Genomic DNA, 18504 nt, shown 5'->3' with positions numbered 1-18504 from the left:
AGGGAAAGTTTATTTCACTAAATAAATGTTCATCTTATTCTAGCCAGCATGTAGTTCTTGGCCAGGGTAGTTGCTTACTAAAGCCCTTGAAGTTGTTAGCACTTTGGATGACATTCAACCCTGGTGTTAATGAATTCAACTCCACTGAATTCAAGAATTCTACCTAGCCTAATGACCTTTGGTTGAACCAGAATATATCTCATGCAATGGTCTTTGTTGACCATATTTTTTTTTTTTTTCCAATGTGGGTGTTGCTTAAATAATTACATTTTAGAGTTTCTGGCAAGGTTATCTTATTATAGTAGTTCCAAGGTGACCTTTTCCCATCTGGCTTCATTAAACAGCCAGCTAATACCTAACACTGTACAGTGATCTGTAGGGCTCCAGAGGCATTTTGAAAACATACGGAAGAAATGCTTTTCCAAGAGCTGTTTTATTCCTTTTCATGTATTAAGCAGCAAATCTTATGAAAATGCAGACCATGTTACTTGGTTGTGTGATGAAGAGGTAAATGCTTCAAGAACAGGGGGAATTACGCTCTCTGGCTCAAGGAAAGTGATTAAGCCCTAGTGGCTGGAGCAGCCTCTCTACCACTGTCTTACAAAGCAGTCCTCTGCGTGTAGTTTCTCCTTGACATTTTCACACAGAAGCTTCTGAAAGAGTTTCCCATGCTTGCCAGATTGCAGGGGATCTGCGAGAGCGAGCCCCGCAGCCGGGGTGCTGAGCGAGCAGTTGCATGGGTAATGGGGGATTTTATCCAGCTGGTCTCAGTCTCAAGGAGAGTTTTCCTTATTGCTTCTTTTCCAGGTACGCAGCTTCCTGGCCCTTTTTTTTTATTTTCCTTATTTCCTTCTGCAGCTTGACGAAGAACGGGAATATTTTTGCTCAGCATCTACTGGCTAGACTTTGTGGCTGATACATGCGCAATATGACAATAATTATGATCAATCCTGGAGCTCATAGCAGTTGTTATTGTTTTCTATGATTAGTAGTTCTGTCACTGTTTGACAAAGGTGATAATCTTTTTTTCTACCATTTTGTTTGTAAGCAATATTCTTATAAGAAGTCCTTACTACAGCAGTGCACAAACTGAAGCCTGCTGTTGCTTTGATGATCTGCCCTGCAAATACATCATCTGAACAACAGCCAGCAGCAATGAGTCCCACYGAGGTGCTTGTTTCCTAAGTACTTTATTAAAGGAATGAATTTTCTTTCACTATAAATATGAAAAGGTTGTTTTGAAAGAAAGGGATAAAGAGAAGTATGCAAAGCAGAGGAACTCGGGAAGGCTGGCTGTTCAGTTTGGCTTGTAAAGCACTCGGCAATCTCGTTGCTTATGTAACTTTCCAAACCCCCCCGGCCTGGAAGTCTCTGGAGAATGGACTTTGTTGCAAGATTTTCAGTATTTCCTGCTTCTTGTCAGACCCAAAAATCTTTAATTTCAGCCTTTCTCACAGTGTTTTGATTATGCTTCTGTTTCCAGTTATGGTCAGAATGAAGAAACTCGACAACAAAATTTCAAGGAAATACTTTTGGAGAGAGATAGACTAAGAGGTTTAAAAATCAGAGCGAGGTTTTTATTTGAACCCACTTATCTGAAATTATTGTATTTTAAGGCTTTAGAAAAATCTAGGTTTGTTTTTGTTTTCTGGTTGCTGGCCAAAGCACCAAGTAGTTTGCATAAAAATAGTAGTTATGCTTTTGTCTGTAGCACACAGTATTTAGATATCGGCACAAGTTTTGYTCAAAGTTTATAAAAATTCTTGAAGTCTTTTGAGCAGCATTAAGTCACCAAAGTTGTGCACATTTGATGCCTCTCATTGATTTTCATGACCATTTCCTTCACTCACTTTCTTTCAAAGTTTTGAAGTCTCAGAGTAGTTTATTCCTAGCAGTCGTTTGTGAGTTCTCAGTCTCCTCACAGGTTTTCACAAGGTTTAACAGATTATTAAATATGCATCTGYGTATCACTTTAGGTCTAGAATTGGAAACAGAGCTCCTATGACCCCACATCTTGGGGGTTCCTTTCTCACTAAAACACTCACTTTGCACAAACTGGCCTCTTCCTCTTACTTCATAGAGGAAACTGTGACTCTTCSTGCCGTAGAAAGTGCTGCTCTTCTGCTGGTGTTCACACGGGGTAATTAGATTTCAAAATAAGAGCTCTAAGAACACTTGCGTTTTCTCAACATAAAAGTGTTGTGATCCTAAATGGGCTACTGGAAGGATGGTTTGGTGATCCCTGAGTCRCAGCCCTGGGTAGGGGGCCATCCGGTTGCTGTCTTGTGTACCCTGATTGTTTGTCTCTTTATGATAGTCCATGGTAATAATTACATCTCAGGGTAGACAGTGAGACACCTGTCTCAGTTTCCCTCAGCACTCTGGCCACCACWCAGGTGTTTTGATAAATCTAGATCCTCAGTTCTTCTCCTTGCCTCTTGCATGTGATTTTCTTCTGGAACATGGATTCCCCTCTCACTACTGCAGCTGACTTTCTTGTTTCCTTCTTCCTTTGTCACTAAGATGTCCAACAAGGGACAGTTTTTGGTATGTYCTGTATCCTTTGGAAATCACTTGCATTGTGAGGTGATCCAAGGCCCTCATGCACAATGTGTTGCTCAGTTGTCTTTTTTGCTTGGAGTAAATATTAGTTTGCCTAAGGATATTCTTTCCTTAAAAGTTGTAATCAAGGTGTAATCAAAAGTGTAATCAAGGATCTTTATGTTGCCAGTCATGTGTCAGATACAATCATTTTCTCGTGTCTTAGAAAATTTAATTCGAAATGAATTTGCTGCTCTTGACTCGGCTACATGAAAAGACTCACCAGCGTCATTCCAAATTCATAGCTATCCATAGGCAAATTCCCAAATCATATCAAGACACATTCCTGCCTTTTCTTGCCAAGAAGAGAGGTTGTTACTTATTTAAATAGTTGTTCAAGTTCTGCAGAGCAAAACTTAAGGAAAAATGTCTGGGAACCTGGTTTCAATTGTCTTAGATGTTTCTGTACAGCATATTTTGATTCCTTAATCTTATTTTATTCTGAGTGAAATTATTTCTTGGATAGAGAAAAACCTCTTCCTTTGTTCCTTAAGCATCCATTGATCTAGTCAGATAGAATGTGTTCTTACATCATTGCCTCCGAAGGAAACATATTTATCTTTTGTGTTCTTGCTTCTCTGATTTTCCTTTGAACTTTGAATTTCTTACTCTTTCTAAAATACCTTATAGTAARATAACCCACCAGTAGAAATTCCGAGTAATTAGTGGCATCACAGTTGGATCCAATAAAAAGATTTTATTTGAAGAGAACAGTTTTACATTGTGGCATTAAATTCCATCAGAAATGTTTCTTTCCTAATACACAGCAAGTACAGGGAATTTAAAACTTGATTTATAGATGGTGTGATTAAGTTAATCAAGGGGTATTTTATTTTGTCCAGTGTCTTTGTCTTCTGTTGAATTGTGCTTCAAACACTTTGTATCAGAAAGATTTGGCTGCTTAGAAACTTTACAGACCCATCTTCYCTTTATATTGGCACCCAGGGCAGCATTAGTTACTGCATGGTCAAGACTCCGTTTATTTGTAAGTCTGTGTTATAATCAAGATGTTCCAATTCTGTAATTTTTGGTAGCTTGGCTGAGTCAAAATAAATATGTGTTGTGAGATTACAAATACGTTCTTTAGTGAGGTACATTGCTAAGCTGGACATAATTTAGCAACCACAAATGCAAATAAAGTGATTTATTTAGGGTAGTTCAGCTACAGCTAATCTGCACTGAGAGGTTATTGCCCTGTYATCCCATTTGCCTACTTTCACCTATTCCAGCACTTCCAGCACAAAAAATAAATGCACAAATGGACCTTGTAGAAAGAACAGTAAGAGAGTGGCAAAAACTAAAGAAAGCAATAACCTCCTTAGGAGCATGGCTTTAGGATCAGTTTGCACATTCATACATAATACTATTTTTTAGTTATCTTCAGATAACCATAATCTTTCTTTTTGGCATGGTAAGCACCATTTGACTCCATCTCTGGCTTACAAGTGCACTTAAAGCGTTGATTTTCTACAGCTTAGRCCAGCAACCTCCCTGTCTCGCCTCAAGAAGACAGTCAGGACATCAGGTAAACAACTGGTGCACTCAGCAGGAAATGCAGCCTACAGTATTCAAAGGGCAAGCAATACCAGAGATTTGGAAAATCCCTGGAAGAGACACATTTCTATCGGCAAAATGTCATCCCATCATTTGTCCGAATTGCTTGTAGGAGCCCGAGGCTCTTCCATCTGCCCATATGGAGTGGATGCAGGTGTTCAGTCAGACGGGAGCMTAGGGATTTCTTCAACAAGAGGAAGCGCAAGTTCACTGAGGAGTTTCAGTCACAACATTTCGTCTTTCTCTTGTATGTTCATATTCCAGAGGTCTGAGAGGTTGATTTTTCCTCAAGTGCCTGACAGAGCTAGGAGAGATACCCCAGCAATAGTCCACTCCGACTCCTTGTTGATCCTACCAAACACTTGTTCATTCCTTTTGCAACGGGGGAAAGGTTGGAACAGAGAAAGATCAATCCACAGGGATTGGTTTGAGCTTAAATTTACATAGTCAAGAGATAATGCTTTTCTTTGGTTTTCTTCTGCAAACACCTATCGATTGTGAACCATGTTACAGTCTTATGTTTGTGTTAGGAAACTGCAGCTTTCAACATCCCTGTTTTCTGTTATAGTGGAACTGTGAAATGCTTTTGAATGAGAGTTTCCAAAGTCTCACCCCAAAAAAAAAAAAAAAAAAAAAGTTCCTAATGATTTACCTTCTTTCCTGAAAGAAGCTAACGCCTTTACATTTCTTCCAAATGTATTTATTAGTATAATGAGAAATTGAGAAATTACTTTTTCCTGTAACCTTTGTCTTTCATAATGAACATTATAGTCCATTTCTAACCATTTGAATCTTGGATCAAAAACAGTTCTTCATTCATTGTTTTAAAACTGGTCTTAACAGGCCTGGCGTGCAGTGACAAGTTTGCTGCTGGATGCCAGGGCTTACTRTAGCAGACAGAGGGGCTGGGGGCATTGCAAGTGCACAGTTTTAGCAGTTAGCAACAAGCGAAGGTCCAGTTTGGGCTTCTCCTGTGGGCTTGCATCCCCAGCAGCAATAACAGGAGGATTTGCTTGGCAACAGGTTTATTTTGAACCTCTCAGCTGTTAAAATCCAGTAGTCTCAGAGTCCAACATGATATGAGAAAAGTGCTCAAGCAGATCTTCTGCGGACTGCAGTAATGGGCCAGACCTTCCTTTCCACGTGTGACTTAGTGAGCTTGGTGCCTCTGAGTGTAAGCAGAGCTGCCTGCATTTCTTCTTGCTTTTTGAAAGACTCCCAGACCTTATTATTATTATTATCATTGTGATGTTCCAAAAGTATTTCAAGACACTGGCTTCTTAAAATAGTAATTAATTGCAATGTGGCCTTGTTGCCCTTAAAATCTGCTCTGCACTGTGAGCACTTGAATAAGGAAGGTGAGAGCAACTGCTGAAAACTCTTACTGAGCAGGGCTGCTGCCTTCACTTGCTTTCCATGGTGTTTTCTGCTGAAATCCACCCGTGCAGAGGTTTGTATTTCATGCCCACATTAAGAATTTGGCTATTGAAACAAAAGCTCTTTGGTTCTTTGAGAAAAGTATCACAGAAATTGCTTCTTATCTTCAAAGTGTTTTTCTGACATTAATTAATTGGATCCTCACGATCCCGCRATCAGGATAAGGAGCAGCCTCAAAATGGTGCTGCAATGAACTGCCCTAAACAACACCAGAGCCTGGCTGGATAAATTGTTTTCTTTTTCTTTCTGCTGCCCAAATAACTTTTGAAAGCATTTGAAAAGAAGTGTACAGAAATTAAAAATGCTTTTGAACTTCAGGCAGGCTTTTATGCCTGTGCGCTTGTAGACGTATAAAAGCTGCTGTTGAAACAAGCAGGGGCAGATCCATCGTGGCTTGTAAGCTACAATGGGAGCATTGATTTCCTTGGGACTGGGCTCACTTAGACTAGCTGAAAGCCCTGGTTCTTTGCTTGGGAAGTAAAGCAATATGTAGTAACACCTGACCTGAATGAAGAACTCTAAAACCCAATAATAAATGGTGATAGTGCCTATAATGAAGATATACTTGCGGGCACATGGAATAGATTTTGTGAGACTGAATCAAGAGAAAGGCCCRTTAAATGAAGGGAGAAGAAAGGTAAAACAAAACAAGATCACCAGTACTTCCCTAGGTGAAAATAGAAAGTATTTTTTTTATCTTTCTACTGAATTACTAAAAAATTCTTTCCTGAGTGACCATTTAACTAAAGTATATCTGATAGTAAAAAGAGAGCAATTATAATTCCTTCTAGTTCGGCTTCATTGTCATGGGAAATGTGCTGGTTTGCTGCAGCAGTATCACAGTGCGCTGGTTTTACTTAGCTCAGAAATACTGATTCCAGTGGCAATTCCCTGGCAGTGCAGGGAGTTGCAAAGTGCTCTCTCTGGTGCCAGCTGGAGAGGGAACGGGCTGCATGGCTGCACATGTGCACTTCACTGATCCGACCGTTCCGACTCCAGCCATGTCTAGATGAGGAGATAACTCGCTCGCRTTTGTCCAGCCACAGACTTTATGCCAAATGGGTGCTGAGTTCCTGCACTGGACTAACTGATGTAAAGCTGAGCTGTGCCAGGAGGCCAAGCTGTTGTGCTCCGGCCCTTAACAGCCACTTGGAGCCACTTGGGAAATACAAGAACCAGGTTCTAACYGAGCTCGTGTAACTGGAGCAAACGCTGTAACCTGCAGTTTCAGTGGGAGTTGTGCCACTGAARTATCGCAAGCTACACTGGAAATGGATCCCTCTTGGAGACTACTGGTTTCCAGTTTGGAATATCATTTGCTGTCTCCATATGCTTGGTTTACAGCGCTTCCTATGGGAGACRATTTCCTGATGTTACTAAACTATGTTGGAGATAAGTCACAAAAGAAATCTAAACAGGTGTTTGAGTTGGGGTAGATTAATTTTAGTGAAGCCTTATAATGATGGGAGTTCTGGAACTGCCACTCCTAAATTTAAACATTAATTGTGCCATACCTTCTTTAAAGAAGAAAATAAGAGATACGTGCAAAAATGTGAAGAGACTTTTAGAAGTTCTGTATCAAGTGAAACACAACTGAGTGATTGGTGATTCTGCTCATCAATTCCAAGGACATGTTGAACTGCAGGAGTTAGCCTGAGGTACTATACTCTGTAAAACAGAGCAGGGGATGTGTAATTCCATATATATTTAATGTATTTTCTCTGCAGACACAAGCCATGCCGCGTGAGTCTTGCACCATAGCTCCATTCTTTAGTGCTGTCTTTTCCCACCGTTTCATTCAGCGTGCTTTTGTGGCAGCCCTTCTATCTTTTCTCTTCAGTATTTTCAGGACAGACCTGAAGAGTGGTAAAAATGTAATTAATTGTGTATCTAGTTTACAGCATTCCAGGAAATGGAACTGCTCATTTTGCTGACTTCAGTAAAGCTTTTCATGCTAAAAAAGCCTGAAGAGCTTTAWTTTTGCTAGAGAGCTAGTTAATGTTACACTCGCATAAAGACAACTCTCATCACTATTGTTACCTTTTATTCTTGCATTCACTTTCCCAGGAAAATATTCATGTGTCCTGTAAGAAACGCTTTGAGGAAACGCTTGTGCGCTCCATCTGTGCTCCTTAGAGTCAGGTTTCAACAMTGGCTAGTCCTGCCTCCATGTAACTCGCACCTTGTAGGAAGTATAGGAATCACACAGGTGTTGCTAATTCTGTATCTATTAATAATAATATTAAAATTAATCCATCATTTTAAAAAAGTATGCCCACTTGAAAAAAACAAATGAGGAAAGACTTTATTAGAGTAATTTAAAAATAGGAAACCATACTAGAATAGAAAACAAAGATGAAAGCCGTGATTAAGGAATACTTACACCTGTGGGGAAAAAAACTTGTCAAAATGCTGAAATTTTATTTTCATTCCCCTTTTTACTTCTAATATGTGCCTCATGTAATGTGTTTCATAAACTCCCTACTTTAAAAATTSCAGCCCATATAAAGTTCTAAATTCAGTTTTACATTGCAGCTGGGTGAGTATATGGGTTTAGCAAAATTCTGTGATGAGGTTACGCTGCCAGTTACATCCTGAAAAGTGAATGGCGCTGACACCCAGCCATGGCTTTGGGGTGGGAAGCGAGAAGGAGCGGACGGACCCGCGGGAACAGATGGACCCGAGGGAAGGGGTAGCTCCAGCAGCAGCGCGAGGGACGGAGCTGCAGTTCTGTGAGCGCTCCGAAAGGAAAAGGACTTCATGGTCCATGCAGAAACTAAGCACTGCACTTTGCAGCAATTAACTGCAGGCCTTTACCTTTGCACCAGTAAATGGTCAATTCAGGTAGGTAGAAAATAGGATTTATGATGTTCAAACTCTCTTCTCTGGAGTATCAGAAAACTGTTATGAATGAAATAAATTATATTAATGCTAATAATTAGCTGCAAAGCTTGCCCATACTGCTTCAGTAGAAATTTGATAATTTAATAAACAGAGAGAAAAAAAGAGAATTGCATGAAGTGAACCAAAATTGATTTGTCATTGTAATTAAAACTTGCAGCATACCTGCCAAAAACTAGCAAATTCCACAAAAGCTGAGGCAGCCTGGGAACTGTTCATGCCTTTGTGGCAATTCTGGCAGTTACCTGTGATCACAACTTATTGGGCAGAGCAACAGATGCTTCTGAAACGCTGGTCTGGGATTTTTATTTTGACACAGTTGAATTTGAAAGTCAGTCTGTATTTTGGAAAGTCAGAGCAGCAGAGTGAATCCCCTGAAAGCAGCACGAGCTGTTTCCGCTTGCCTGAAGCGCTGGCAGTAGCTTCGGGAGCCGGGACGCGGGCGGCCCTGCCGCGCGGAGCGACTTGAGCAGTGGCCCCTCACGAAGCCGCCTCGGGTGCGTCAGAAACACTGTGATTTGTGTCATATCAAATTAGGTAACACACAGCTGTAACACACGGCTGCAGATTCAGAAAACCTGTTGCTTTGCCAGTTTATAATCAGTATTAGAGCTTAAAGGTTGATTTTCTTTGCATAATTATTTTTTTCGTGAGCTGAATTCCCATCCACCCGTCCTAACTTACCATAAAGCATTACAGTTCCTTGTTCACACTGAAAACTGCAGTGCCAAGGCTTTAAATTGATGCCAATTTACTAGACCACGTTGTTTAAAAAAATCATGGCTCTCATAACCATTATGAAATGCATCCAGAACATGTCTGTGCCCGCACAGCTGAAACAACAGTAAATTAGACCTAAGACAACAGCRTAAATCTCCTATACTGGCTTTTTGGGGGTTATTTTAGCACAGAAGTGTAAAACCTGCCAAAGCAGAACCTTGGGACAAAGGTGGAAAAAATGATTTAATGCAATTCACTGTATCAAATTTATTCTATCACAAGGTAGGATTTCTTTGATATGATGTGACCATTCTTTAGAGATCTTCCTGGTGCCAGCTTTACTGTTGCTATTATAAAACATGTATGGTGCCCTATGAGGCTTCAGGTGAAGTGATATAGTGGAAAAAAAGCATGGTAAAGAYAGAAATAAACTTAATTTCTAATTAGTAAAATGTTATTACTTGTCAGAGTCTCCGATTAATAAATTTTGTAGCTTTTCTCAGTACATGATTAAAAAAATAAATTTAATTGAATGCACAAGTAAATATAGATGGGATAGTTGAAGTATAAATGTTTTTCCCAACATTTTATTTAGAAAATATAAGTAGTCTTACTTAAAATTCCTTCTGTTTGGTAGATTCTGCAAGCTGTCCATTTCGTTACTTTGTGAGACAAGGTAGTGCATRTGGTGTTCTGGATGAGAAAGTGGGCACCAAGAAAACCCCTTTTGCTTAAGAGCGCAGGTAGGTGTAGCTTAGGAGTGTATGCAGCTGTCAAGCTTGGTAATAGAGGATGCAGTGGTTTTGAGTTCTGAATTGGCCGCTCTCCTAAGTCATCTCGAGTTGGTCGCAATGAAAGGGCAGTGTTAGCAGTTGATAGCCTGAWGTTTCGGGAATGGTTAGAGGTGATGGTGGTGATGATGCCAGTCTGGMATCACATATGTGATTGAACACATATGTGTTCAAACTTTAGAAAATCTGTGTTAGGTTGCATTAGTGGGGTTTATATGGCTGAAGTAATGTGTGGTATTGCTTCTYCTGTTTTTGCTGTAGTGCCCTTGGAAAAATAGGGAACTGTAGTTTGCAGTGACTACCTTCTATACAAAATGAAAATGATTGSAGCCATTCACATGGATTTTTCTGTGTATTCACTATTATGAGGTAAAGGCTTAAAAAAGGTGTTGTGCTTTCATAGTGTGTTTGGCTCTGGTCCTTCTTGGACTACAGAAGAGCAGAGAGATTCACAGGATGTCTGTTTGGTTGTTTGTTTTTTAACCTCGTGTTTGTCTCAGAAAACACTGCTCCGSGTCAGGATAAACTATTCATAGCAGAGGGCATAGCTCTTGCCCATGAAAAATCTGACTCCTGGTCTTGGTTCTTTCTGTCACTGTTAACGTGACCATCAGCAGCTTTGAGCTTCCAGAACTGTTGGTCAAGATGTCTCGGCTATGAGCAGTTAGAAGGTGCCCCATTTGTGYTGTGGGAAATCTCTGCCCTTTTGCTGTCCTGTTGCCAGTGAAGAAGCCAAATAGAGCAAGAGGTGGAGGTGCCGCTGCGGAGCTGCTGCTGCTTCCAGTCGGATCCTGAGGCAGGGCCGGCAGGGAACTACTCACCGTTTTCCAATATCCCATATCGCAATATGCTGGCGTTAGAACAAGGTGTTCACAGAATCAGGCCGTTAAAAATCATTTGCTTCTTGCTGATTACAAGATTCTTAGCTCTACTAATATTTCTTGAATTAAGCTCTGAGCTTTGCCATGACCTCAATAGGAGTTTAAAATTGAAAGGTTAGATGCAAATAATGCATAGTTCATAATGGGACAAGTGTGCTAATTTTTCCCCAGATATTCTATAATTAAGATAATTAAGTATGTTTCAATAATCAGCAAATATTTGTACTTTTTGAAAGCAGTTATTTCAGGAGAATCGATTTGTACAAATGCAAATGCCTATTTCATTATTTCAATACCAATAGATTATTGAGACTCTAGGTGTTTGTCTTTCTCCTTCTTTTTTTTTTTTTTTTTTTTTTTTTCTCCTGCATCATAATATGCTTTAAGTATCCCAGAATGTGTGTGCTAGAACTTAGGTTATTTCCAGATCGCAGTCACTATACTATGTTTTTTTAATGACCTTAAATGTGCCATATATTCCATGTTTCAAGTCCCAGGGAGCATTAAGGCAAGCTACATTTTGTGATACTTAATAAGGGGAAAAAATCATGTCTCTGAAGTTGTTTTTAAGAAGATTTGTAGAGAAGGTTTTATAACTTATAATTAATTCACATTACCATCTTGCATGTTCATTTAATAACTCACTGGAGCACACTATTCCCATTGCTGTTGCTTATCTGTATTTTCTTTATTGTTTCTCTACTTTTCTTTGTTTGAGTCCTGACCAAATGAGAGATACTTTATAATCATTTCAATATACAGGAAATAACTTTGATTCTGTCTGTCTGAAAGCTTTATGTGGTTTCTAAAGCAATTAAGTAGGACTTAGAGACACTGTTCTCCCAGACCATAAAGGCCTTAGGATAGAAAATAACTAGATTACTGTAGATTATTAGTGCCGCTGCCAGGTTTGATAAAGTTTGCTTGAGATGGGAAATAATTTTTGAATAGATTGTGTTGTTGGTATTGTGTCTATACAYTCTTAATTTAGGTGAAAAACATATTGTAGGATAGCTAGGTGCTATCATAATAAACTTCTTTCCAGCTCTTCAGATAGGAAGTAGTTAGAAAAATAGGTTACAAAAAATAGCAAACTGCTCTTCAGCTCGGGGTAGTTTGGGTTTTCTGCACCACACCGAGATTCATTCTTGGGTCAGACAGAACCTATAGCATCTGTCCTAGGCACTTGCAGCACCAGACCCAAGATACTTCATTTGCCATAAGCTGCATGTGATGTTGTATAGACTTGATCTGTACACGTGAATAGATGACATATCAAAACCTCTGTGTGAGGAACATAAGGATGAATAAATGGAAATTTTAATTTACCTTGTACATAGGATAAAAAGAACCTGATTTTCAGTTGATTGTCCACTGTTCCCATTGCCCGTCATTGAAAATGCGCCTGTGAGTCACTATAGTTCCTTGTAGATCAGATAGACTAGCTGTAGTTTCACTAGCACTTACATTAACATAGCTTGTTTGCAAAAGGTGACCAAGAAGAGGTAACATTTCAGTATAACTTTATTGTCTTAGTTTCTTATTTAATTCTGCCAGAATTCTGCATATTGATTAACTAGGCATTGCAGACCTCTGATAACCTTTACTCTGACTCTGTCTGCTTTTAGGTGCAAAAAGAGCAGAGTCAGTTAGATACAAAGATTTTTACTGGTATTCATCACCTTTTCTTGTTCAACTAGAATTTATTAATAATAAATGTATTTATTAATAACTAAAAGTTATTTAATACTGATTTGATTGATATGCTTTAGCTAGAAACTAACACCTACCAAGTACCAAATTAGAGCTTTTCTGTCTTGGGAGGGTACTGTGTCTGGAAAAGATGTGTTTTGTGTGGCATATATTTTCTTTCTTTTTAACAGTAAAAAAGAATACAAAGCAATCAAATACTCTTCATAGAATAAAATATATAAAATAGCTTTCAGCTTCTAGAAGTTGGAARTCATTTTCCTTTGTCAGTTTAATGAGTGTTGCTGCTAACTTAGGTAGTAAATATGTAGAAAACTATACAAACTTTCTATGGTACTTGGAATTTTATTAGAATTTTTCATAGAAAGCCCTCTGCAGTGKATCTGTACATGTGATACTCTTTCGCTGGCTCTCAGTTACTTATCGACTCACTCATAAAATTTTTCTTTCCTTGTGACAATCAATTCCACATACATGGCTCAGGAGARAGAGTTGTTTTATTGTTCAAGTTAGTACTTACCAGATTGAAGGTAGAACATCTCTTAAATAGCCAAGTTCCAGCTATTTATTTTGTTTTGAGAATTCAGAAGGGCCAGAAAGACCTTCTGGTTTGATTGAACCAAGTGGCTGTGCCACTAAAGTTGCCTTTTGCCATTAAAGATTAGATGATAATTCTGGAAACAGCAGGTTGCCCAGAGGAGCAGAAGATTTATCAGGCAGTTCTTACTTGTAATAATAGCTTTATTATCTGCTGTCATGGGAAAGTTAGCATGTTTTTGAGTGCTGTCTTCAGGAGGAATAGAAAATTGGACAAATAGAGAAAGTTGGCAAGGCTGAAAAATGTAATAAAATGGAACAGTAATAACAGAATTACCTGAACTGGAGAAATTGATGTTTAATTTTCTGATCCCAACCATGTGGTTTAAATAAGGATGCTAGAAGCTCCGCTTGAAAACTATCAAACATCAACTCCTGATGCAAGTGTATTGTATCCAGAACTTCCCTTTCCAGTACCACCACATCAGCTGTGTATCATTTAAATCATTTTTATTGTCTTTTTTTTTTTCCCTCAATTTGCAGAGGAATCTGTGTGGAATCTTTAGGCAGGAAGAGGGGATCTGCAAAGCATCCTTTAAAGGAGTGCTGCAGGCTGAACTGTGAAAAATGAATATTCTGAAGATACTTGAACTAGTCTCAATTCATAACACATGGAGATTTTCTCATTAAATTGTAGCCTGAGCAGAAGTATTGATGAGAGTCTCTAGTCTGAGACATTCCATACATACTGTGCAAAGCATTCCTGAAAGACACTGTAAACAGCACATATTTAGGTAGAAGGTCCTCAGAAGGAATCAGCTGCAGACCATACCTTAATGAGGTATTGGGGGTAAAACTTTTCATACATTTTCATGCTTTGACTAAAAATACTGCCATCATAAAAATTCTGAAGGGGACAGAGCTGAGGTAGTAACTGCAGGGTGATCAAAGCCTGAAAGAGGCACCTTTTCCCTTTTTCATGGGGAGGCCTCTTTCGGACTTGACATATGATGGATTTCAAATGAAAATTTAATGGACTCGCAGACTCCCAGACAGCCATCTTTCTACAGCTTCATTATTAACAACAATTTAATCTTAGCCAGCTCTCACTTTTCTGAGTTCTTGATAATTCTTTATTTAACAGCAGTATAAGAAAAAATATTCAGATCATAAGCTCTTAATGGAAATTTTCCAAGTGAAAACCCAATATAAAGCTAGTATCCTGCAGACTTTGCAGAGCTCTTCATTCTGCTGGTGTTTGAATTAAAATGTAGCTAGTAAGTATAAATAGCATGTAAACAGTGTAGATGAATTTCATGTGCAATCTGTATTCAATAGCATGTGAGCCCTAACTTTACCTCCCAGCACTGTATGAAGAATGAGAATGCCATTTTTATGGCTGCTAAATCCAGATCTGTATAAAATATTTGTCAGGTAGTGTCCCTGATACAGAGTATCATTAACGTCATGTGGAAGGCAAATGGATGTAACACAGCTCTTGGAAAGAAAAACATCTTGTGTTAAGCACCATAAAATTTCAGCATGTGTGACTCCATGATCCTGTGAGTGGGGGCCATTTTGACTTTTTATTTAAGTAAGATTATGGCAAATATTTTTCAGGAATACAAAAAGGCAGAAAATTCTCCAGCAAGACTCCTGACTACTAAACTGTTGTGACAGAACAAGCAGTCTCTGAAGTAACTGGGTCAGCCCTGAAGCTATATAGTATGAGAGCCAGTACCTTGAATTTACATTAAAAAAAACAGCCAAGCAGTATAGAGCCTACAGCCAAGAGTTTGATTGGATTTGCTTGTTTTGTTGTAAGTCTATATTAAAAAAAAAACAACTTTACATATAAGTAAATAGAAGATTCTGCAAATAGACCCTTTGGGGAAGGGATCATCTCTTTCCTTACTTATACTTATGTACATATACAGTGTCTAACATGGTTTTGGCCGCAAGATATTACTGTATTTTAAAAACCACATAACAGTTRTATTCCATGAAATTGTGCATATGGCAGGAGTTTCTGACTTAAGGACTTAAAATTGTAGTCACGTAGACGATGAAGGAAGTCAAAGCAAGAGTGAGCAAAGGAACCCTAGCAAGTGAGGAACTTGCCCATAGTTACAAGGTGGATGCACTGCATATTRAATCCAGATTTTATATTTCCTTATCTAGTATCCAATTAGCAAAATCACTTGCCTTACTGACATTTTCGACTAGCTTCTCATTCCAAACAGGCCTGCAGATCTGGACTTTGCAGATGTTCTGTCAAAAAGAAAAGCAGTCTGACAAAGAGACAGCAGCCAAGTGACTTTGTGGAGAACAGCCAGAATATTTGACAACCCTGGATGAGTCCAGTAAACTGGACTTATCAGTAAACTGATTGGTGCTTGCCTACGGTATAATGTAGTGATCTGCATTGGTGTTTTAATTTATCTCTAAACTACTGAATAAAGAGTTGCTTCAATGGGGAGTACACCACTTTCTTGGGATCCAGGGCCCTAGTCTGGCTGGCTGAGAGCACTGCCTGGCATCCTGGGAGAAGCTGCTGAAAAAGCGTCTAGTTTATCTTTGATTTTTCTTCTTTTCTTGCATCATAAATATAAGCAGTGTTGAGCCAAAGTTTATGCTCTTGCTTTTTTCCTGCGTAACTGTTATTATAGTTTTTAACAGTCACACAGCTCTACCCTGGAGMACACAGGACAGTGCAACGCACATACATGAATCTGACTGAACACCAGTATGTGAAGATGATTCCTTCTGATCAAAGTGCTTATGTTTCTGTTTCCATGCTCACCAGCCCTGCGGAGTCGGTCAGGACGGTCCATCATCAATGGAAACTGGGCAATCGATCGGCCTGGGAGGTACGAAGGCGGCGGGACCATGTTCACCTATAAGCGCCCCAATGAGATCTCCAGCACYGCGGGAGAGTCGTTTTTAGCTGATGGCCCAACAAATGAAGTCCTTGATGTCTACGTAAGTTTCTTCCATTTAGATGTAATTTCCTGATGGAAAATATTTGTTCCAGTTACTATTAACATGCAACAGTAAAATCACTTTCAGTAACAAGACATTAATATTTTGTTTCCTTAATCGTGAAAGAGCATTTTTGATATTTTACTGTTACTTTGTGTTACTCCCAGCTTGCTCTAGATCATAGAAAGTCTAAAAGGCAAGATGCCTTTTGCTTTCCAACTTTATAGACCCAGTAAAACTGACTTTGCCTGTTCAGTAAAATCAGAGGTAGAACATACAGATACCTATATTTTTTGTGAAATGGATTTCTTCCAGATAGTTTCCTATTCAGGCATGGTTGGCATAGTTTTATTTTACAGTGAACTGAAGGAAATAACTAGATCAAACAAGACCTCTCACAGAGCGATACCATCTCAGTTTTCTTTGAAAGAAATACAAGTGAAAAAAAAAAGTGTGAGATCAGGGCAATTTGAACAACAAGCTGTACTAGAAAATCATAGAAAAACAGTCATTTGAGAAAGGAAGAGGGTAGAAAAATTGCCTAGGAGAGGGCAGTTCTGGAGGGGCAATTCCACATRGAAGATGGTGAAAAAACTATTTACTTAGTTGGGACAGGTTTTACTGCATCATATTAAATTTTGAGTATAACTGGTACTGATTATAACTTATTAGAAGATAAATTATGTGTTCTGAGGTTATTCACTTCCATGTGCTAAACCGTATTGGTTGTAAAAGCCATATGGAATAGTGATACCAGTTATTTTATCCAGCCAGTTTTGCTGCCTGTTAGTGCAACAAGTGGTAAAAAAATGAACATGTTGTTCCGTAGGAAAACAAACAGTAACAACCCTGATTCCTCAGGGAAGCTGGGAAGAGTTAGATGCTGGCAAAGTTACTCCCCCGTTGTTTCTATATGATGTTTTATTAAAGCAGCACAATAATTGCACAGACATTATTTCTATTTGAATAATTTCTGATTGACTGCAGTGTGAGACTGGAAAGCCTGTGAGATTAGCTAAAAAGGTTCCTAGATTCCACAGGACAAGCTCCATGGTTTTTAAAGTTTATCCGTGTGCTATTATGTAAAGTGATTTGACGGTGTGAGCTGAGGTGTTTTTCTTGTCAGCACACAGATGCCTAATACACAATGACCGCTGTACCCAGAGAGGAAAGGATCAGGAAGTAAATAAAACAGATATTTCCAAATAAGTATCCTTAAAAAATAAGAAAAGGAGAAATTTATTTTAACTGATTTAGATTTTTTTGCTATTACACTAGCTTACTTAGGTATACTTTTTCTCACCTCTTCTACAATGAATGCCACCAAGCTGATGTGATTGATGGGCATAGTGTCAGCATTTGCTCTTTGACTGCTACTGTAGGTAGACTGCTCTCCTGACTGAGCTGTTTCTTGTTAGCCGTGAGGAACAGAGCTCCTGATGAGCTGACAGCTCAGTAGCTTTTTCAGAACAGTACAGGAGGATGAAAACTGCAGAGTGCTAGATGAAAGGGAATCAAGCATCAGCATGRCACAACCTTTCCCATGTGGGTTTGGAGTTTCTAGCTGCACCGATACAACCCCCCCTTTTCTATGGTTTATCTCATAGCTCCTGAGTTGTGCAACAACTCTCTTTTGATCCATACTCTCCATCTTTACACTCTCTGTGGAAAAATGAAGAGATGTGCTGATAGTAGCTCCAAATGCCTTTCTGTCTTTTTTCCCTCAGATCATGTTGTCTGTCTTTCAGTCTCAAAGTAATCAGAAGGAGAGAAAAAAAAAACCCTCTCTAAGTTATAACAGGCTTTAATTAGCAAGTTAAAAGAAAAACAAGATTTTCATTTGTAGCGCACATTGCTTCAAAGACTTAGGTGCACTGGCTCAAAAGTGGAGCCACCCTGCAGAGGGCCCTGGCACTGCAGGCTGTGGGGCCTGAGCCCTTACAGACAGATTTACAGGCAGTGCATTAGCAGGTGGCTTAGAGAAGTAAATAATGTCCATGGGACACAGTTGGGCAGTTATCACAGTTGGCAAGGGAAAGTGATTCAGAGATGTGGATAAATGCAGGGCCGAATCTGTAGCTGGGGTTCACTGTTGTAGCAAATGTAGTTGCTTTGCTAGATCATGCACCTAGTGGCGTTGCAGGGCTTTTTCTTTTTGGCCAGCAATTTGGCCAAAAAGAGGAAGGTATTTGAAATGACACTGTACTGGGAGGCATTTGGCCAACTCTGCCTTTTAAAGCAGCACTGTCAGTAGAGGCAGTGCTCGGGGCATCCAAGCTCATTTGAGGTAGTTAGTAGTCACTAGTATCCTCATATTTATAATGCAGCTTTGGGCACAGTGTGTGTGCTGCAAACAGTTTTAAAGAACTTTTGTCAAGTTACTTCTTGCT

General features: G+C 39.2%; 1 protein-coding gene across 1 annotated transcript in view; it reads left to right on the top strand.

Moving 5' to 3' along the window:
• THSD4 (thrombospondin type 1 domain containing 4) overlaps window positions 1–18504 on the top strand; it is a 98150-nt gene that overhangs the window by 54675 nt on the left and 24971 nt on the right. The window contains exon 3 of the mRNA XM_026053008.1: window positions 15939–16114. Within this exon, the coding sequence (XP_025908793.1) occupies window positions 15939–16114 (176 nt within the window). The remainder of the gene's footprint in view (window positions 1–15938; window positions 16115–18504) is intronic.

Source organism: Nothoprocta perdicaria, unplaced genomic scaffold (genome assembly GCF_003342845.1).
Source record: "Nothoprocta perdicaria isolate Ctin4 unplaced genomic scaffold, notPer1 scaffold_113, whole genome shotgun sequence".
Lineage (NCBI taxonomy): Eukaryota > Metazoa > Chordata > Aves > Tinamiformes > Tinamidae > Nothoprocta > Nothoprocta perdicaria.
This window is presented reverse-complemented; position numbering and strand designations above follow the sequence as displayed.